The 20,490-nt window shown below is 46.1% G+C and overlaps 1 protein-coding gene across 1 annotated transcript in view; it reads right to left on the reverse strand.

Annotated features, from left to right (window-relative positions):
* Positions 1-20,490, reverse strand: part of col27a1b (collagen, type XXVII, alpha 1b) — a 576,392-nt gene that overhangs the window by 192,860 nt on the left and 363,042 nt on the right. The window contains exons 27-28 of the mRNA XM_080211775.1: positions 12,160-12,213; positions 8,454-8,507 (exon numbers count right to left, since the gene is read on the reverse strand). Of these exons, the coding sequence (XP_080067901.1) occupies positions 8,454-8,507; positions 12,160-12,213 (108 nt within the window). The remainder of the gene's footprint in view (positions 1-8,453; positions 8,508-12,159; positions 12,214-20,490) is intronic.

Raw genomic sequence — 20,490 nt, forward strand, 5'->3', positions numbered from 1 at the left:
CACGCTCCCAGGAGGAACATTCCAGAACCCAACCGCTCGTTCTGTGATAAGCTTTTCCTCCAAACACATTTGCTCCTTTTGCAAATTACTTTAAATCTCTGCCTTTTAATTTTTGGTTCCTTTACCAGCGGGAACAGTTTCTCCCTGTCTACTCTGTCCAGCCCCCTCATCTCTATCAAATCATCTCTCAGCCTTCTTCTTCTTGAAGTGACACAGTGGTTGGCACTGCTGCCTCACAGTGCCAGGGACTCAGGTTCGAATCCCAGCTTGGCTCAGTGTCTGTGTGGAGTTTGCACGTTCTCCCCGTGTCTGCGTGGGTTTCCTCCGGATGCTCCGGTTTCCTCCCACGGTCCGAAAGATGCGCTGATTAGGTGCATAGACTGTGCTAAATTCTCCCTCAGTGTAGCCGAACAGGCGCCGGAGTGTGGCGACTAGGGGATTTTCACAGTAACTTCATTGCAGTGCTAATGTAAGCTGACTTGTGACACTAATCAATAAACTTTAAACTTAAACTTTCTCTCCAAGAAGAACAGTCCCAACCTCTCCAAACTATCCTGATAACTGAAGTTACTCATCTTGTAAATAAACCTCTTCCACACTTTTCCCATTGTATTCACATCCCTCCCGTAGTGTGGCACCCAGAACTGTACACAATATTCCAGTTGGGCTCTAACCAGTCTCTTGTATAAGTTAAGTGTAATTTTGATTTGAAGACTGGTGAGATATCACAATTTTTTTGTTTTCATTCACAGGTTGTGAGTGTTACTGGCAGGTCCAGCATTTATTGCCCGATGAGGTAGTGGGAAGCCCATTTTGAGAAGATCAGAAGTTCCACTGTTGCTGTATGTTATCACCTCATGTTTTTAGCTTTGAATCCATTGGAAAATGGTTGAGATATCCAGATCACCAACAACCTGTCCTGGTCCCCCCATGCTGATGCTATAGTTAAGAAAGCCCACCAACGCATCTATGTTCTCAGGAGACTAAGGAAATTTGGCATGTCAGCTACAATTCTCACCAACTTCTGCAGATGCACCATAAAAAGCGTTCTTTCTGGTTGTATCACAGCTTGGTATGGGCTCCTGCTCTGTCCAGAACCATAAGGAACTACAAAAGGTCATGAATGTAGCCCAACCTATTACTCAAAAGAGCCTCCCACCCATTGACTCTGTCCACACTTCCCACTGTCTTGGCAAAGCAGCCAGCACAATTCAGGACCACACACATCCTGGACATTCTCTCTTCCACCTTCTTCCGTCAGGAAAAAGATACAAAAGTCTGAGGTCACGAACCAACCAACTCAAGAACAACTTCTTCCCTGCTGCTGTCAGACTTTTGAATGGACCTACCTCATATTAAGTTGATCTTTCTCTACACCCTAGCTATGACTGTAACACTACATTCTGCACTGTCTCCTTTCCTTCTCTATGAACGGTATGCTTTGTCTGTATAGCGCGCAAGAAACAATACGTTTCACTGTGTGACAATAACAAATCAAATCAAATCAAAAAGGAATTAGCACGTGAATGCTTGTTCCCATTCTCCATTTTAAAATGCTCTTTCCTTTATCACATTGAAGTATGACTTCATGTGCATAGCTGTGTGAACAGTGAGCGCTTAGAATCATAGAGTCATAGCGTCATAGAGATTTACAGCATGGAAACAGGCCCTTCAGCCCAACTTGTTCATACCGCCCTTTTTTCTTTTAATGATTAAGCTAGTTCCAATTGCCCTCATTTGGCCCATATCCCTCTATACCCATCTGACCCATGTAACTACCTAAATGCCTTTTAAAAGATAAAATTGTACCCACCTCTACTATTGCCTCTGGCAGCTTGTTCCAGACACTCACCACCCTCTGTGTGAAAACATTGCTACTCTGGTTCCTTCTCGCTCTCTCACCTTAAACCCCTGCCCTCTAGTTTTAGACTCCCCTATCTTTGGGAAAAGATGTTGACTATCTAGCTGATCTGTGCTCTTCATTATTTTATAGACCTCTGTAAGATCACCCCTAAACCTCCTATGCTTGTTTATATAAACACCAGATTAAGCAGAATGATTTTCTACTGACACAAGTCAAAACGAGCATTCTCGTGGATTTCCACAGAAAATATCCACCGTTTGCATAAATGGACAGAACAACAGGAAGATTATTTGTCACTGGACTAGCAATCCCGGGGACTGGATGACAGATTCGGGGATTTAGGTTACAAAGATTTGAGTTTTGGAGTTACAAGATTTGAAGTTATGTGATTCAAGTTACGAGATTCGGAGGTTTGAGATACAAAGTTATGTGGTTCAGAGATTTGAGACTCAGAGTTACGAGATTCAGAGATTTGAGATTTGGAGTTACGAGCTCTGGAGATTTCAGATTCGAAGTAACGAGATTCGGGGATTTGAGATTCAGAGATACGAAATTCAGAGATTTGAGATTTGGTGTTACAAGATTTGGAGATTTGAAATTCTAAGTCATAAGATTCAGAGATTTGAGATTCGAAGTTACAAGATTCGGAGTTTTGAGATTCGGAGTTATGAGATTTGAGATTAGAGAAAAGAAACCAGCAAGGCTTTAAAATCAACACTCTCCTCTTTTTTTAACATCCTAAACACATTTTCTTCCTGCGTTAAAATCCTCCTTTTCTCTCTCCCACTGGGCCATCTCTCACTTGTTCTACATCATTATTGCAATCCCTCCCAGCTCCCACCAATCACTGTCCCAGCTCTTCCACCCCCTGTACGCAGTATAAGGACAGTAAAAAGTCTGACAACACCAGGTTTTAGTCCAACCGATTTATTTGATAATAGACTCACAAGCTTTCGGGGTTAGCCCCTTCGTCACCTGACGAAGGGGCTAACTGTTTACGCCAGTCCAACGCCGGCATACCCACATCATGCAGTATAAGGGACAGTGATTGGTGGGAGCTGGGGAGAGATTGCAACAATAATGTAGCAAACCTTAAGAACAAGTGAGAGATGGCCCATTGGGGGAGGGGGAAGGAGGGTTTGCTCCAATGCAAAAACCCTCTTTAGTCCTGAAGAAGGGCCTCAAAAAGTTTCCTCTCCCTCTGGACGCTGCCAGGCCAGCAGAGCTTTTCCAGCTTTCTCCGGTTTTGTTTCAGGTTCAGGCATCTGCAGTATTTTGCTTTTGTTTAAAATTGGGTGTGAGAATGAACACTGTACAAACAGCAGATATTAGCAAATGTTTAAATGCATAAACTAATTAGTTAAATTAATTTAATTAAATTAATTATCTAATGCCTACCAGTAAGTAGCAGAGAATGGAAATTCAGAGAATGCATGAAAATCATTTGCTTGCCTCTGTTCCTATGGGAGTTGAGATAAAGTGGGGGACAAATATTGACAGAGAGAGACAGAAAGTGTGGGAGGTTCACAGACGATTCTTCAATCATTCTCACAAATCCGTTTGCATTTGTAAGGTGGCAGTATCGCATTGTGCTCTTTAATTCATGAAGCTGTTTCAAGCAAAGAACTATTAAAGGATTTTGATTGTCATAAGTGCTTCACAGTAATAAAGAGAGATAACCTCAGGGATGTTCTAAGCAGAAATGAAGTCACTCGAAAAACTTCCTTTCCACCCACGCAGTCGTTGGATTGGATACTTTGGTGAAATTGGTTTCTATTTCAGAATGTCAACGCCATAATTTTTCTATTTTTTTTACTGTGAAACATGTTGTGAATTTAATTTACTGAGTGGAACTTTTTGGTTTGACAAATTGCTGGTTACGTTGCAGCACCTTTGGAAGAATCCTATCTCTCACAAGCAATGTTCTGGGAGAATCATAGAATCCTGATAGTGCAGAAGGAGGCCATTCAGCCCATTGAATCTACTACCGACTACAATCCCACTCGGGGCTCTCCCTGTAACCCCACTTATCAGCCTTACAAATCCCCCTGACACTAAGGGGAAATTTAGCAGGGTCAATCCACCTAACCAGCACATCTTCAGACTGTGGGAGGAAACCGGAGCACCCGGAGGAAACCCATGCAGATACAGGGAGAATGTGCAAACTTCACACAGTACCCCGAGCTGGGAATTGAACCTGGGTTCTTGGCGCTGTGAGGCAGCAGCGCTTACTGCTGTGCCACCTTGCTACCCAAACACAAGGACTTCTTTGCAAATCAGGCCCTATTTCCTTTTTATATCAGTTTACATACTTCATAGAAAATCAGAGAATCCCTACAATATTTAAGGTGGCCATTTGGCCCATTGAGTCTGCACCAGCCCAACTTTCCTCACCCAAACTGGCACTGGAGCAAGGCGCCTTCCTGCCAGCAATGCCCAGCATACCTTCCAGTTCTTTTACTCTTGTTCTACACTTCTAAAAATTCATTACGCCCTGGCTATGACTGTAACACTACATTCTGCATTCTCTCCTTTCCTTCTCTATGAACAAGATGCTTTGTCTGTATAGAACGCAAGAAACAATACCTTTCACTGTATGTTAATACATGTGACAATAATAAATCAAATCAAAAACCTTTTTTATCTTACCCATGACCCTGTAACCACCCCCCCCTCCTCTGTATTTATCCAAATAATCCCCCGAACCGACACATCTCGGGACACTAAAGAGCAATTTATCATGAACAATAAACCTAATCTGTCTTTTGGACTGTGGGAGGAAACCGGAGCATCTGAGAAAACCCACGCAGACATGGGGAGAATGTGCAAACTCCACACAGACTGGAATTGAAACTGGGTTCCTGGCGCTGTGAGGCAGCAGTGCTAACCACTGCCAACCGCTGCACCAGCGCTAACCACTGTGCCACCCACTTCAGACGCTGAATTTGAAAAATAGATTTCGTAGGACTTACGGCGGGCTGGCTAGTCCAGCATTTTTATTACGTTCCCTAACTGTCCTTGAAGAAGAATTATATTCTTCCTCTTGTAAATACTTAACCACACCCCCCCGGTTGGTCATATTTTCACTTTGAAGATTAGAAACTTTATAGACCGTTCTGCTCAAGACCCAAAATTTATGGAGGACAGACTGTGCTTTCCAAAGGCTGGGACCGAGGCCACAGTCCCGATACTTACACATGTCGAAAGCTTAGAAAAGTATATAAGGGGAGAAAGAATGTCTTTAAAACGGAGAAGGGTTTGATCAGATAGCGACACTGCACCAGCAAAATGCAGGGAAGTTGGCCTGCTGATGGCCAACCCGCCAACAATTTCCTGACAGAATGATGACAGGATCCGTTGGAGCTACAGGTGGCTCTGCTGAGGTGCACAGAGGTACGATTGTATCACTGGCTGGGTGATACAGCAACCTGAATGGGAACAGGTAGCCACTCAGTGCAGTGTTTTACTGAAGGCAGGAATCTTTCTATTACAATTCGGACACAAGTGTGAGACAGCAGTTCAGCCTCAGCTGGAGCAGGGCGTCCACTGGGCAATCGCACTTTACGTTAGAAACGTAGAAACTAGAAGCAGGAATAGGCCATTCGGCCCTTCGAGCCTGTTCCACCATTCATTATGATCATAGCTGATCATCAAATTCAATATCCTGATTCCCACCACCCTCCCATATCCCTTGATTCCCTTTAGCCCCAAAAGGTATATCTAAACTTTTCTTGCAATCACACAACATTTTGGCCTCAACTACTTTCTGTGGGAGTGAATTCCACACATTCACCACCCTCTGGGTGAAGAAATTTCTCATCTGGAGGAGGGAACCGAGTGTAGGGTGTCGAAATTTGCTGATGACACCAAGATTGGGGGAAAGGCAAATTGTGCGGAGGGTGTGGAGAGTCTGCAGAAGGATCTAGATAGGCTGGGCGAATGGGCCAGGAAATGGCAAATGGAATTTAATGTTGGCAAGTGTGAGGTGGTCCACTTTGGTAGGAAGAATGGTAGGAAGGACTATTACTTACGGGGCGAAAAACTGCAGCAGGCGACGGTGCAGACGGACCTCAGGGTCCTTGTGCATGAGTCGCAAAAACCCAGCCTGCAGGTGCAGCAGGTGGTCAGGAAGGCGAATGGGATGCTGGCCTTCATAGCGAGGGGGATTGAATATAAAAGTAGGGAGGTCTTGCTGCAGCTGTATAGGGCATTGGTGAGGCCGCAGCTGGAGTACTGTGTGCAGTTTTGGGCGCCGCACCTGCGCAAGGATATTTTGGCCCTGGAGGGAGTGCAGAGGAGGTTTACTAGGCTGATACCGGAGTTGAGGGGATTGAGCTATGAGGAGAGGCTGAATAAACTAGGCTTGTACTCGTTAGAGTTTAGAAGAATGAGGGGAGATCTCATTGAGACGTATAAGATGATGAATGGGATGGATAGGATAGAGGTGGAGAGACTCTTCCCGCTCAAAAAAGACAGTAGGACTAGGGGGCACAGCCTCAAGATAAAGGGGAGGCGGTTTAGAACGGAGTTGAGGAGGAACTTCTTCACTCAAAGGGTGGTGAATCTCTGGAATTCTCTGCCCGTTGAAGTGGTGGAGGCTGCCTCGCTAAATATTTTTAAGAAGCGGGTTGATGGGTTCTTGATAAGAGAGGGGATTAAGGGTTATGGGGAGAGGGCGGGAAAGTGGAACTGAGCAGCGACAGATCAGCCATGATCTTATTGAATGGCGGGGCAGGCTCGAAGGGCTAGATGGCCTACTCCTGCTCCTATTTCTTATGTTCTTATGTTCTTAAAAGGTTGCAGCTGTATAAAGTGCTGGTGGGACCACACCTGGAGTACTGTGTACTGTTTTGATCTCCTTAGTTGAGAAAGGATATACTGGCACTGGAGGGGGTGCAGAGGAGATTCACTAGGTTGATTCCAGAGTTGAGAGGGTTGGCTTATGAGGAGAGATGAATAGACTGGGATATACTCATTGGAATTCAGAAGAATGAGGGGGGGAATTGTAGAGAAACATATAAGATTATGAAGGGAATAGATAAAATAGAAGCAGGGAAATTATTTCCACTGGTGGGTGAAACTAGAACTAGGAGGCATGGCCTCAAAATAAGGGGAAGCAGATTTAGGACTGAGTTGAAGAGGAACTTCTTCACCCAAAGAGTTGTGACTCTGTGGAATTCCCTGCCCAGTGAAGCAGTTGAGGCTCCCTCATTGAATGTTTTTAAGGCAACGAAAGATAAATTTTTGAACATTAAAGGATGTAAAGGAATTAAGGGTTATGGTGAGCGGGCAGGCAGAGTTACAGAACAAAGAGACCTGGGGGTACAATGTTCATAGCTCTTGAAAGTGGAGTCACAGGTGGACAGAGTGGTGAAGAAGGCATTCAGCATACTTGGTTTTATCCATCAGAACATTGAATACAGGAATTAGGATATCTTGTTGAAGTTGGTAAGGCCACACTTGGAATACTGTGTGCAATTCAGGTCAGCCTATTATAGAAAGGATGTTATTAAACTAGAAAGAGTGCAGAAAAGATTTACTAGGATGGTACCGGGACTTGATGGATTGAGTTATAAGGAGAGGCTGGATAGACTGGGAGTTTTTTTCTCTGGAGTGTAGGAGGCTGAGGGGTGATCTTATAGAGGTCTACAAAATAATGAGGGGCACAGATCAGCTAGATAGTCAATATCTTTTCCCAAAGATAGGGAAGTCTAAAACTAGAGGGTGTAGGTTTAAGGTGAGAGGGGAGAGATATAAAAATGTCCAGAGGGGCAATGTTTTTCACACAGAGGGTGGTGAGTGTCTGGAACGAGCTGCCAGAGGTAGTAGTAGAGGCGGGTACAATTTTGTCTTTTAAAAAACATTTAGATAGTTACATGAATATGATGGGTATAGGATATGGGCCAAATGTGGGCAATTGGGATTAGCTTAGGGGTTTTAAAACAAAAGGGCAGCATGGATAAGTTGGGCTGAAGGACCCATGCTGTAAACCTCTATGATCATAATGAATGGTAGAGCAGATTCGAAGGGCTGAATGGCCTACTCCTGCTCCTAGTTTCTATGGTTATATAGATGCTATTGAATGAACCCCCCCTCCCCATCACCCCGATAGGGCCACTTTTTCTTAGTAATGCAATCGTTGGTGCTCAGACGCAGCAAAGGGGGGCAGCAAGCTCGCAGCAAACACAACTACAAAACAAGAGAAAATACTGGAAAATCTCAGCGGGGTCTGGCAGCATCTGTAAGGAGAGAAAGGAGCTGACGTTTCGAGTCCAGACGACCCTTTGTCAAAGCTCAAAGTACAAAACATGTTGGCAGCAAAATTTCAGCACCAGCTGTTTGATATTCCAGCTCCAAAACGATTCTAAAAGACCGGTTTCAACTATTTTTTTGCAGATAAACAAATCTTACCTTGAAAGATGCAGCACAGCGATAATTCTTTAATATTGATTTGGTATGTTAACAACACGGAGTTATTGCTATGAACAAGAGTCCTCGGAATGTGTGAATAACTCACTCCTTCTACACTGCAGTACCCCACACAATAAGGTGCTCCCAATCTTATTTATTCCTGCTAGTGTTTGCTTACCCTGCGGCCCTTGATTCCTCGCATCCCTGGGGATCCTCGAATACCTTTTGCACCCTAAGATCGAGAGAAAAGCACGATTGCCATCAACGCCTTGACACCAATAGCTCGACAAAATGTGCATTTTAAATTTATTTATTTGTATCACAAGTAGGCTTACATTAACACTGCGATGAAGTTACTGTGAAAATCCCCTAGTTGCCACGTTCCAGTGCACTGAGGGAGAATTTAGCAGGGCCAATGCACCTAAGCTGCATGTCTTTTGGACTGCGGGAGGAAACCGGAGCACATGGAGGAAACCCACGCAGATATGAGGAGAAGGTGCACCGACAGCGACCATGCTGGGAATCGAACCCGGGTCCCTAGCACTGTGAGGCAGCAGTGCTAACCACTGTGCCACCTGGCCACCCCACCACCTCAGACTTTAGTATCTTTCTCCTGAAGGAAGAAGGTGGAAGAGAGAATGTCGGGGTGTGTGGAGTCCTTAATGATGCTGGCTGCTTTGTCGAGGCAGCGGGAAGTGTAGACAGAGTCAATGGATGGGAGGCTGGTTGGGTGGAGGCCATCATTAACTCCATCTGAAGAAATAACAGGCGGGGGACAAACATGGAGAAGATTACTGAAGAGTTTATTCAATCCAGGAGGATTAGAGATTAGTTGGAGAGTGCGGGGAATGGGGAAAACACAGTAGGGAGAACAGGCAAAGAAGTTGGACCTTGAGAAACAAAAAGTTGAAGGCAGAAAATAAGTAAAGATGATAGGGATCGGTCTTTGCATAGTTTAGATTTACTGCTGCATAAACACTTCTGTAAAACTGGTTTTAAAATCAATAAATTTGAAGGAGGGCAGCGTTTGAGAATGAAAATAAGCACATTAGCAACATTTAAGAGGCATCTGGGTGGATACATGACTAGGGAGGGAATAGAGAGATATGGATTGAGTAAGGACAGAAGGTTTTTTATTTAGTTTAGTTAGTGCATTATGATCAGCACAGGCCGAGAGCCAAAGTTCCTGTACTTTTCCTTGTTTTGTTCTAAGTGGCACAGTGGTATTGTCACTGGACTGGTAATCCAGAGACCCAGGGGAATGCTCCAGGGACCAGGGTTCGAATCTCACAATGCCAGATAGCGAAATTTGAATTCAATAAAAATCTGGAATCAAAGCCATTGCCAATTGTCGTAAAAATCCACCTGGTTCACTAAAGTCCTTTAGGGAAGGAAATCTGCTGTCCTTGCCTGGTCTGGCCTACATGTGACTCCAGAGCCACGGCAATGTGGTTGGCTCCTAAATGTCACCTCAGGGATGGGCAATAAATGCTAGCCAGCCAGCGACACCCAGATCCCATGAACGAATAAAGTTACATAGACCTTGCATGTGTATGGGTAAAACACACGCATGCAAACATCTCACAGATACACGCAGAGAAATAAACATCCATGTATGTTCCCACACACCTCTACACTCATTCAATACTCACATGCTATTTAATTTCATCAACTCTGATGCAACCCATTGCTTTCAGAAGAATTGTCTTCCATTTGAGGGTGGCACAGTGGTTAGCACTGCTGCCTCATAGTCCCAGAGTCCCAGATTTAATTCTGGTCTCAGGTGACTGTACAGAGTCTGCATGTCCTCCCCATGTCTGCGTGGGTTTCCTCCGGGTGCTCCGGTTTCCTCCCACGCTCCAAAGATGTGCGGGTTAGGTTGATTGGCCAGGCTAGATTGATCCTGTGTCAGGGGTAAATATGTGGGGGTTACGTGAATGGGATTGGGGTCAGTGCAGACTCGATGGGCTGAATAGCCTCCTTCTGCACTGTAGGTATTCTATGATTAATGCTTGGCCAGTGTCCACTTAGACTAAAATACATGTTAATATTCAGAGCGGGTTCCTAGGTGGACAGATGAGAACTGGTTTATTACTAAAGGGGAGCTTTGCAACCACTAGATAGACAGACACAATTGTGGAAACTCTCTTAAATCGCAGAGGGGTTGGCTTGACACCAGTAGGTGGCCCCACATTAGAGAAGTTTGATCTTGTCACACAATCCAAAAGATAGGCAACCTGAACTATGAGTGTTCTTTAGGAAGTACAAAGGTTCCACATGAGACCTAATTGAACTGGGGACAATGATGAGGGGTCCAGATACAGAGGATCAGAAGGCCCTGTTCTCACACATGCACATGTGTGAACGTACACACAGATACACACACACATGCACACACACACTCACGCATGAACATGCACACATACAGACATGTACGTGCATGAATGTACGTGCGCACACACACACACCCCTACACATACAAGATGGGTGGACAAAGACGGAGGGAGGGAGAGTGGGATGGATACACAGGGGTGAATTTTCCCTTCCTGCCCACTATGGGAATCGTAGCGGGCAGGACACAGACTATTAAAACGTTCTGTTGACCCCGGGTGGGATAACCTGGTCTTGGGGCGAGGGTGGCTGGAAAATCCTACCCCGAGGGTCTAACACTGTGAGAGAGAGAGAGCACATGTGTGAGAGAGAGAAACACTTGGCCCTCCACAAAAAGGTCATTCTTTCAAGTCTTGTGTACAGTGCTGGGTGGTGACTTTAGTTTAATGTAATAAAAAGTTTTAGGGCTATTAACTTAAATTCTCCGAAAATTGCTGACCACACAGATTTGATGAGACCACCAGGATTGCCATGGTCCGAGCCACACACATCCTGCCTAATCTGACACGGTCACAGTTTTCTGTTTGACAGTCAGAGGGGGAGTAGGTGACCTGAACAACAAGGAATGAAAGACTGATCACAAAGCGAATTTGTCCTTGGTGTGTTTCTCAGCATCCTGTACCCTCCAGACATGGATTAATGAAGACTAACGAAAATGAGAGAGAAAAGGCCACCTTGCTACTTGCTGAGGGACATTTGTGGCTATAATGAGGTGATCAGAGTAAAAGGAAATAAAGAAAGAACATGTATAGTGATTAGATTCAGGTGAAGTGGGAGGTGGAGGCAGAGAGAGCTTTGGGAGGGATTTATATCTTTTGCAGTCGGTGCTATTTTTATTTTATTTATTAGTGCCACAAGTAGGCTTACATTAACACTGCAATGAAGCTACTGTGTAAACCCCTTAGTCTCCACACTGTTTGGGTACACCGAGGGAGAATTTAGCACGGCCAATGCACCTAAACAGCACATCTTTTGGACTGTAGGGGGGAAACTGGAGCACCCGGAGGAAACCCACGGGGAGAATGTACAAATTCTGCACAGACAGTGACCCAAGCTGGGAATCGAACCCGGGTCCCTGGCACAGTGAAGCAGCAGTGCTAACCCACTGTGCCATCGTGCCACCCTTAGGACACCATCACCGCATCTTGAGACACTAGGGGGCCCGTTAGCATGGCCAATCTAGCTAACCCGCACATCTTTGGACTGTGGGAGGAAACTGGAGCACCCGGAGGAAACCCACGCAGACATGGGGAGAATGTGCAGGCACTGCACAGGCAGACGCCTAGCTGGGAATCGAACCTGGGTCACTGGCATCATGAGGCAGCAGTGCTAACCACTGTGTCAACATGCCGTCCTACAATACTTGAAGGTAGACGAGGTGACAGATAATCTGAGGGAAAATGGTCAACTTGTGTCTTTGTACAATGAAGCTACTGACCAGGTTTCTTAACAATGTGGGGTTTATTTAATCCAGAAAACCATTGGATACTTACTGGTGGTCCAAGTGGTCCTGGGGGGCCGAGCTGTCCAGGAGGTCCGGGATGTCCCTGGAAGTCAAATGGAGAAAAAAAACCCAACATGATTTGGTAACACGGCAGTAGAGGTAAATTCGCCATAGACTCAGATAACCGTAGCTGGTGCTGATTTAACCTGAGGGTCACCACACCTCAGGCAAGAGGCAAGGTAGAGAAGGTGGGGCCTTCACAAATAACCCCAGCAAGTACGGGAATTGAACCCACGTCATGTGGTGTCGCTTTGCGTCACTAACCAGCTGTCCAGCCAACTGAGCCAAACCAACCTCGAGAAGTAGAATCGTTCCAAAAAGGGAGACACATTGCTGTAGCTTTTTGCCTTGCACTCACCAGGACAAAGACAAGAATACCAAATTTCAAACAATCACAACATTTATGCTACTGTAGAAAAGACAGCTGGTTAGTTAGCAAATCAAATTTGATTGATCAAGGGATTATCACGGAATTTTTCTAGCACTCAGGTACAATAGGGCTGTGACAAGCCATGTGTCTTTTAGAATTATCCCTACAGTGCACAAAGAGGCCATTCAGCTCATCGAGTCTGTACCGACAACAATCCCACCCAGGCCCTATCCCCATTATTTAGCCTGTTCGTTCCCCAGACACTAAGGAGCAATTATAGCATGGCCAACCCACCTAACCTGCACATCTTTGGAGTGTGGGACGAAACAGGAGCACCCGGAGGAAACCCATGTAGACATGGGGAGAATGTGCAAACTCCACACAGACAGTGACCCAAGGCTGGAATCGAACCCGGGTCCCTGGTGCTGTGAGGCAGCAGTGCTGACCACCATGCCACCATGCCGCAAAATTACCCGGGAGTTCGGGAAGCCGGTAGTTGCCTTCTCCATGGTGACATCTCAGCCAATCAGTTGGCTTGTTAACCAATCAGCACCTGCTTCTCCTACGGGGAATGTTGTGATTGTTTGAAATTTGGCATTCTTGCACTGGCCTGACGAGTACAAGGTGAAAAACTTCAGCACTATGTTCCTTTTCAGCAATAAAAAAATGAATTCAATGAGACCATACAAAGTTGGAATAAGTTATTACATTCCTGTAAATAGAGACGGATAGAATTGGTTGTTAGAGCATTGAGATGTAAGATTCAAAGAGTAAATAAGGGACGGATAATCTACAATTTGTGGTGTTAATTGAGGGATAAATATTGGGGTGGACACAAGGGTTAACTCTCCTTGTTTTTGTCAATGTAGTGCCTTCGGAGCTTTTACGTTTCCTGAGAGGGTAAACGGGATTTCAATTTAACATCATATCCAAAAGAATGAACACAGCTTGCTTTGCCTGAATTATTGATTCTTCCAGTGGCATTTTCATACTCACCTCCTTAAGAAGAAAGAATATTACTCTCTATATTTTGGCAAATCTTTGTACTTGTCAGAGGGATGGATGTGACTATTCAATAATGGAATGTTTCGCAATTCCAGGATCAGTGGCAGTATTGAGTACTCTTGTGCCAGTTACACTACAACACTCTGGCAAGCGAAATAAGGAAGCCTTATATATCTTGGAAAACCGGAATCTAAATGGGATAGGGGATCAGGGAGCACAAATACTCAAACACTGAAGGTTATTAGAACAACGGCAAATCAAACACTGGGTTTTTTTCCCAGAGTTTTGACAGTAAGAAGTCTCACAACACCAGGTTAAAGTCCAATGGTTTATTTGGAGTCACAAGCTTTCAGAGCACTGCTCCTTCATCAGGTGATGGAACAGTGTTGGAATACATGTAACCTGTTGGAATATTTGTAACCCCCACCATTTAGCCTGGGCTGCAAAATCCTACTGACAATCCTGGCTTGAGACATTTCACACCTCTTTAACCTGTGCTTATCCCTCTCTCCACTCGCATTGTCTGTACCTGTAAAGGCTTGATTATCTGTGAAGACTCGCATTCCAACAATTATCTTGCAATTGTGTCTTTGTTGATATATACTGTGTTTGTGAACCCAACTCTCCACTCACCTGATGAAGGGGCAGCGCTCCAAAAGCTTGTGATTCTAAATAAACCTGTTGGACTTTAACCTGGTGTTGTGAGACTTCTCACCGTGCCCACCCCAGTCCAAGACTGACATCTCCACATCATAGAATTGTGGAGAGGACCTTGCATTGAACGATGTTTGGACTACACCTGGAATATGCAAATTAAAACAGAAACTGCTGGAAAAACTCAGCAAGCCTAACAGTGTCCGCAGAGATAAAAACAGTTATCGTTTCGAGTCCAATGCGACTCTACTTTGGAACCTGCAGTTCTCTGTCCTGTTCCTATTGTCATGGATATCGGGGGACAGAAAAACGGTTGATAAGGGGATGAGGAGAGGATGAATAGCCTAGGTCAATTTTTCTCGGGAAAAGAGTAGGCTGAAGGATGTTCGAACAGAAGTTTCTAGAATGGTGAATGCTTCTCAGAGGCTACGATATTAGACGTGCATTAGCCACGAAGGTGAATAGCGATGTGGGCGCAAAATCTCACAAGAATAAGGAGATGAGAATCTCGCCGGTGAGATCTCGTTTCTCAGTCATCTCTGTACATTTTCATATATCTTAATATAATTAGCAGGCTTCCTTGCCATATCGTCTGCAACCTTCGGAATTGGGGTGTGGAGATGCTGGCGGTGGGCACCCTAAGAAGTTTCACAACACTAGGTTAAAGTCCAACAGGTTTATTTGGTAGCACCAGCCACAAGCTTTTGGAGCACTACCCCTTCATCACCTGATCATCAGGTCATCACCTTTATCATTCACCTGATGAAGGAGCAGCGCTCCGAAAGCTCATGATTCCAAATAAACCTGTTGGACTTTAACCTGGTGTTGTGAGATTTCTTACTGTCCTTCGGAATTGCCCAGGATACCACATCAACTCAAGAACAGCTTCTTCCCTGCTGCCGTCAGACATTTGAATGGACCTACCTCGCATTAAGTTGATCTTTGCACCCTAGCTATGACTGTAACACTACATTCTGCACTGTCTCCTTTCTTTCTCTATGAACGGTATGCTTTGTCTGTGTCGCGCACAAGAAACGATACTTTTCACTGTATGTTAATACATGTGACAATAATAAATCAAATCAAAAATCAAGAGGTTTACAACTGCTTTTCACAAATATGAAGCAGTCGAAGGGAGCCTGTTGAGGTGCACAGGTAGGTATCGTTCCCAGTAAGGAGTCTCACAACACCAGGTTAAAGTCCAACAGGTTTATTTGGAATCACGAGCTTTCGGAGCGCTGCTCCTTCATCAGGTCAGACTTCTTACTGTGCCCACTGCAGTCCAATGCCAGCATCGCCACATCATCACTCCCAGGGGGAGAGAGACATGCCTGGACAATAGCCTGGCACTGCTCCCCTGGCACGATGGCACTGCCCCTACACCCTGGCACTGCCCCTCCAGCACCCTAGCACTGCCAGGGTGAGCCCTCTGGCGAGCTCCGTGAGGGTGTGGGTTTTATTTTATATTGGCGATTGGGATTGCCCTCTAGAAACGGCGTCCTGATTTTGGGATTCCTGGCACTGGATTTTTCTTGCCCGCACCCCCCCACCCTGCTGGTGTGATGCCGTGAGCCACACCCCCAGCGGTTTTTACTGAAAGTGTTTAAAAATATAGCAGGGAAAGCTGGCAGTGCATCCGGCCAGGTGCACATTCCTCATCTTGGCTTAGCCAACACTTTGGAAAGAGAAACGGGAACTACTGGCCAAACAGCAGCCATTGAGAAAGCGTTCCCACTTGCTGGAAGGAGCAGAATGAGAAGCTGAGCTTAATGGAACACTGATTATCCCGGATTCCTTCACAGAGGAGATCCATACACGTGTTCGAAAAGGAAGCTTTAATCCCATCGCTCTGGATCAGTTTTAGTCCACAGGCCCAAGAAGTGAGGAGGTACTTTGTACATTCATGTGCCAGCTGGCCCCAAAACAACCTTTCAAAAAAGCAACAATCTTTTCATCTTATTTTAGTGCAACCTCACAGATACTCCCAAATTGTACCTGTCTCCCCAAACACCCGATGTACTTTTGTGTAACAATTATTTCCCAAATTCTGTTTGTGGGGCCTTGCTTAGATTGTGACACGGTGAACAGTGGTTAGCACTGCTGCCTCACAGCGTCAGGGACCCAGGTTCGATTCCCGGCTTGGGTCACTGTCTGTGTGGAGTTTGCACGTTCTCCCTGTATCTGCGTGGGTTTCCTCTGGTTTCCTCTCACAGTCCAAAAGACGTGCCAGTTAGGTGGATCGGTCGTGCTAAATTCTCCCTCAGTGTAGCCGAACAGGCCCCAGAGTGTGGCGACTAGGGGATTTTCACAGTAACTTCATTGCAGTGTTAATGTAAGCCTACTCGTGACACGAATAAATAAATTTAATAGGAGGAATTTTACTGGCAATTTTTACGAGCCTGAGGTTCGTACAGTCCCGCCCGAGGCCAACAGAGAATCCCGTTCTCCGAGCCTCGAGTGTCCCTGGAATCGGGGGGGGCGTGCTGGTAAAATTCTGGTCAATATCGCCCAAGGCATCTCAAATGGAGCAAGATTAGAGTCATGCAAGGTGATATTAGGGCAGATGATCAAATTGGTCGGAGCCTGCCCCAAGGACAGACAGTGGGGAGTCAGACAAGCTGTAGGGGGAGGGATTTCCAGAACCTGGGGACGAGGCAGCTAAAGACACGATGGACAATGCAGAGCAATGGTTCGGGGGTCATTCAAATTGGCCAGATTGAGATGAATACTGTGGGGCTGGAAGGGATGAGGGGAAAGATCATGGAAGGATTTGAAGCAAGGATTAAAATGTTGAATTTAGGCATCACCACACACGACCAGAAGGGCTTGGAGGCTTCGGAGAGAGTACAGAAAAGGTTTACCAGGACGTTGCCCTGGTATGGAGGGTTTTAGTTATAGGGAGAGATTGAATAAACTGGGATTGTTCTCCCTGGAAAGACGGAGGCTGAGGGGCACTGGGATAGAAGTTTATAAAATTATGAGTGGTATGGATAGGGTGAACAGTTGGAAGCTTTTTCCCAGGGCAGAAATGGCAATTACAAGTGGGCACAAGTTCAGGGTAAAGGGGGAAAGGTTCAGTAGGGGAAGTTTTTTTACACAGAGGATGGTAGCAGCCTGGAATGAACTGCCAAGTGAGGTGGTTGAGGCAGATATGTTAGCCACATTTAAGACTTATCTGGATAATCGCATGAACAGGTGAGGAATAGAGGGATACAGGTTTAGGTAGGACAATGTGATTGGTGCAGGCTTGGAGGGCTGAAGGGCCTGTTGCTGTGCTGTGCTGTTCTTTGCTCTTGTTCTATTGCAGGGCCAGGAGCCACTGTATGTCAGCAAGCACAGGGGTGATGGGTGAACAGGAGTTGCTGCAAGTTAGAATACTACAGTCAAATCCCTACAGTGCAGAGAGAGGCCATTCAGCCCATTGAGTCTGCATGGATTCTCCAGAAGAGCATCCCACCCAGACCCCCCATTCCTATAACCATGCACATTTGCCTTAGTTAATCCCCCCCACTAACCTATACATCTTGGGACACTAAGGGACATGGTCAATCCACCAAACCAGCACATCACATCCCATCACATCCGGTTACTTCCACAATCCAAAGATGTATGAATTAGGTTAATTGGCCATGCTAAATATCCCCTTAGGGCAGGGGGATTAGCAAGGTAAATACGTGGAGTTACAGTGTGGGGCTCGGGTGGGATTATTGTCAATGCAGACTTGATGGATCAAAGGACTCTTTCTGCACTGTTGGGGGTTCCACGATCCTTGGAATCATAGGATCCCTACAGTGCAGAAGGAGGCCATTCAGCCCATCGAGTCTGCACCGACAACAATCCCACCCAGTCCTATTCCCTGTAACCCCACATATTCGTCCTGCTAATCCTCTGACACTAGGGTCAATTTAGCACGGTCAATCCTCCTAACTGGAGTGTGGGAGGAAGCTGGAGCACGTGGAGGAAACCCACGCAGACATGGGGAGAACGTGCAAACTCCACACAGTGATCCGAGGTTGGGAATCGAACCCCAGGGCCCCTGGGGCTGTGAGGCAGCAGTGCTAACCACTGTGCCACCCCCTTATTAAAACTGATCGGAATGAACTAGGAAAGTAGGCATTTATGGAAAGCCAGTCGGGACTAATTGGCTAACGGTTTAGAATTACTTGAGGATGGATGTGAAATGGAGAACTTCAGCCTCCTGAATGCAGCAAGTGTTACAGTGGAAACAGGGTGGGGTGTAACAGTACCGGGGCGACACTGCCTGCCAACTATATAAGGCCCCCACAATCATAGAAACCTCTTGCCACCACAAAATAAAATTAAAGTTCACCAAGCTGTTCTAAAGTAGGGATAGATTCACTCTTGGCCAGTTTGGTAGGACTGACTAAACAAAACCAGGATTATCTATTTTGCTGAGGAAAACGAGTGATGGTGTAGGTTTTGGCATTTTTAGTTGGAAATCGTTCTTCTGTACAAGCATCCATTCATTTTTTTTTTCACAGAACTGAAATTTCAATCTCCAATTTGTGGGAAATATGAAATGACATCCTTGCGAAATGAGTTTACCTCTGGTTGGCCCAGTAGCGCGGCCTTTCCTTGGCTGACGTCTCCTGGCTGCTTCCTGCGAGGAGGGGGAGCTACTCCCAATCCGTCCTTTTCCAACTGGTCCAAGTTCTCCTGGATTCAGATGTGGCCAAACCCCTCCACCCCACCCCACCCCCAACCGCACTCTCCCCCCTGTCTCTGGCAAGTGAAGACTGGACGGATCTATGTTCCATCTCTCTTTCCACACTGGCCAAGGAAGATTACAAAACACGCAGATTATGTGGTGCGGCCTGCGCTGGGGTGATGTCCTCGCTCCCTGAGCAATTATGGACATATTGAAAAGACATCAGGTAAAATAGGCCCGACTGTTCCAAAAACAGTCACCCGGTCTTCAAACTCTTTCTCCTGCCTTTCTGGGTGGGCCAGTTAAGCTTGTACTCCCCACTGCCGGCGAGGAACTGAAAGGTTTACTGACACTCGATTCCGAAACTGCTTTCAGACAGGCAGGTCCCAGTCTCTGTGCGGTTTTAGTGTCAGCTTGGCAGCGTTGAACGCGCAGGGAAAAGACTCGAATTAAAACAGGAATCCACACCCGGGATCCACACAGCCGGCTAACCGGTGGAAATAATCTATCGCAAAAGCCCGATGCGCGCGCCACATGCTGTCATCGCTCCCCCCCTCCGAGCCCCCCCACGCACGAATCTCACGACTGACTTCACTCCGAGACTCTGCGAGGCCGCACAGGTTTTATAATCGTTTCTCCCCTCAGCTGCAGGAGGCAAGAGAACACTCAGGTCAACAAATCTTTCACCCAATTCCATCCCCAAAGCAGCACTGAGATGAAACGCTTGAACGCAGCCTGGGGGAGAAACACGGAGAATAAAATTGGAAATGAAATTCTCGTCGGCCTCAGCGCAGTAAATCCACACCTCGTCAGCTTTGCCCCGGGAAGCTGTGGAGGCCAAATCCCTTAATATTTTCAAGGTGAGATGGATAGGTTTTTAGTCGGTTGGGGAATTAAGGGTGACGGGGATGAGGTGGCAAAGTGGACTTAGCGAGTGTGAGATCAGTCCTGAATCTTACTAAATCACAGAATCATGGGGCAGGACTTTCCGATGTGCTCGGCCCAAGACTGGAAGCCCCCCTGAGGTGAGCAGGCCTTTGTGTGGATCCCAAACTATTCATGTATCTGTCCAGATGCCCCTTAGAAGTCACTATTGTATCCACTTCTACTACCTCCCCCGGCAGTGAGTTCCAGGCACCCACCACTCTCTGTGTAAAAAACTTGCTTCTCCTTTAAACCTTGCCCCTCGCACCTCAAACCTGTGCCCCCTAGTAACTGACTCTTCCACCCTGGGAAAAAGCTTCTGACTATCCACTCTGTCCATGCCCCTCATAATCTTGTAGACTTCTATCAGGTCGCCTCTCAACCTCCGTCGTTCCAGTGAGAACAAATCAAGTTTCTCCAACCGCTCCTCATAGCTAATGCCCTCCATGCCAGGCAACACCCTGTAAATCTTTTCTGTACCCTCTCCAAAGCCTCCACATCTTTCTGGTAGTGCGGTGAGCAGAATTGAACACTATATTCCAAGCGCAGCCTCACTAAGGTTCTATAAAGCTGCAACATGACTTGCCTATTTTTAAACTCAATGCCCCAGCCGATGAAGGCAAACATGCCGTGTGCCTTCTTGACTACCTTCTCCACCTGCATTGCCACTTTCAGTGACCTGTGTACCTGTTCACCCA

This window comes from Carcharhinus amblyrhynchos, chromosome 25, assembly GCF_965287045.1.
Source record: "Carcharhinus amblyrhynchos chromosome 25, sCarAmb.v2.hapA, whole genome shotgun sequence".
Classification (NCBI taxonomy): domain Eukaryota; kingdom Metazoa; phylum Chordata; class Chondrichthyes; order Carcharhiniformes; family Carcharhinidae; genus Carcharhinus; species Carcharhinus amblyrhynchos.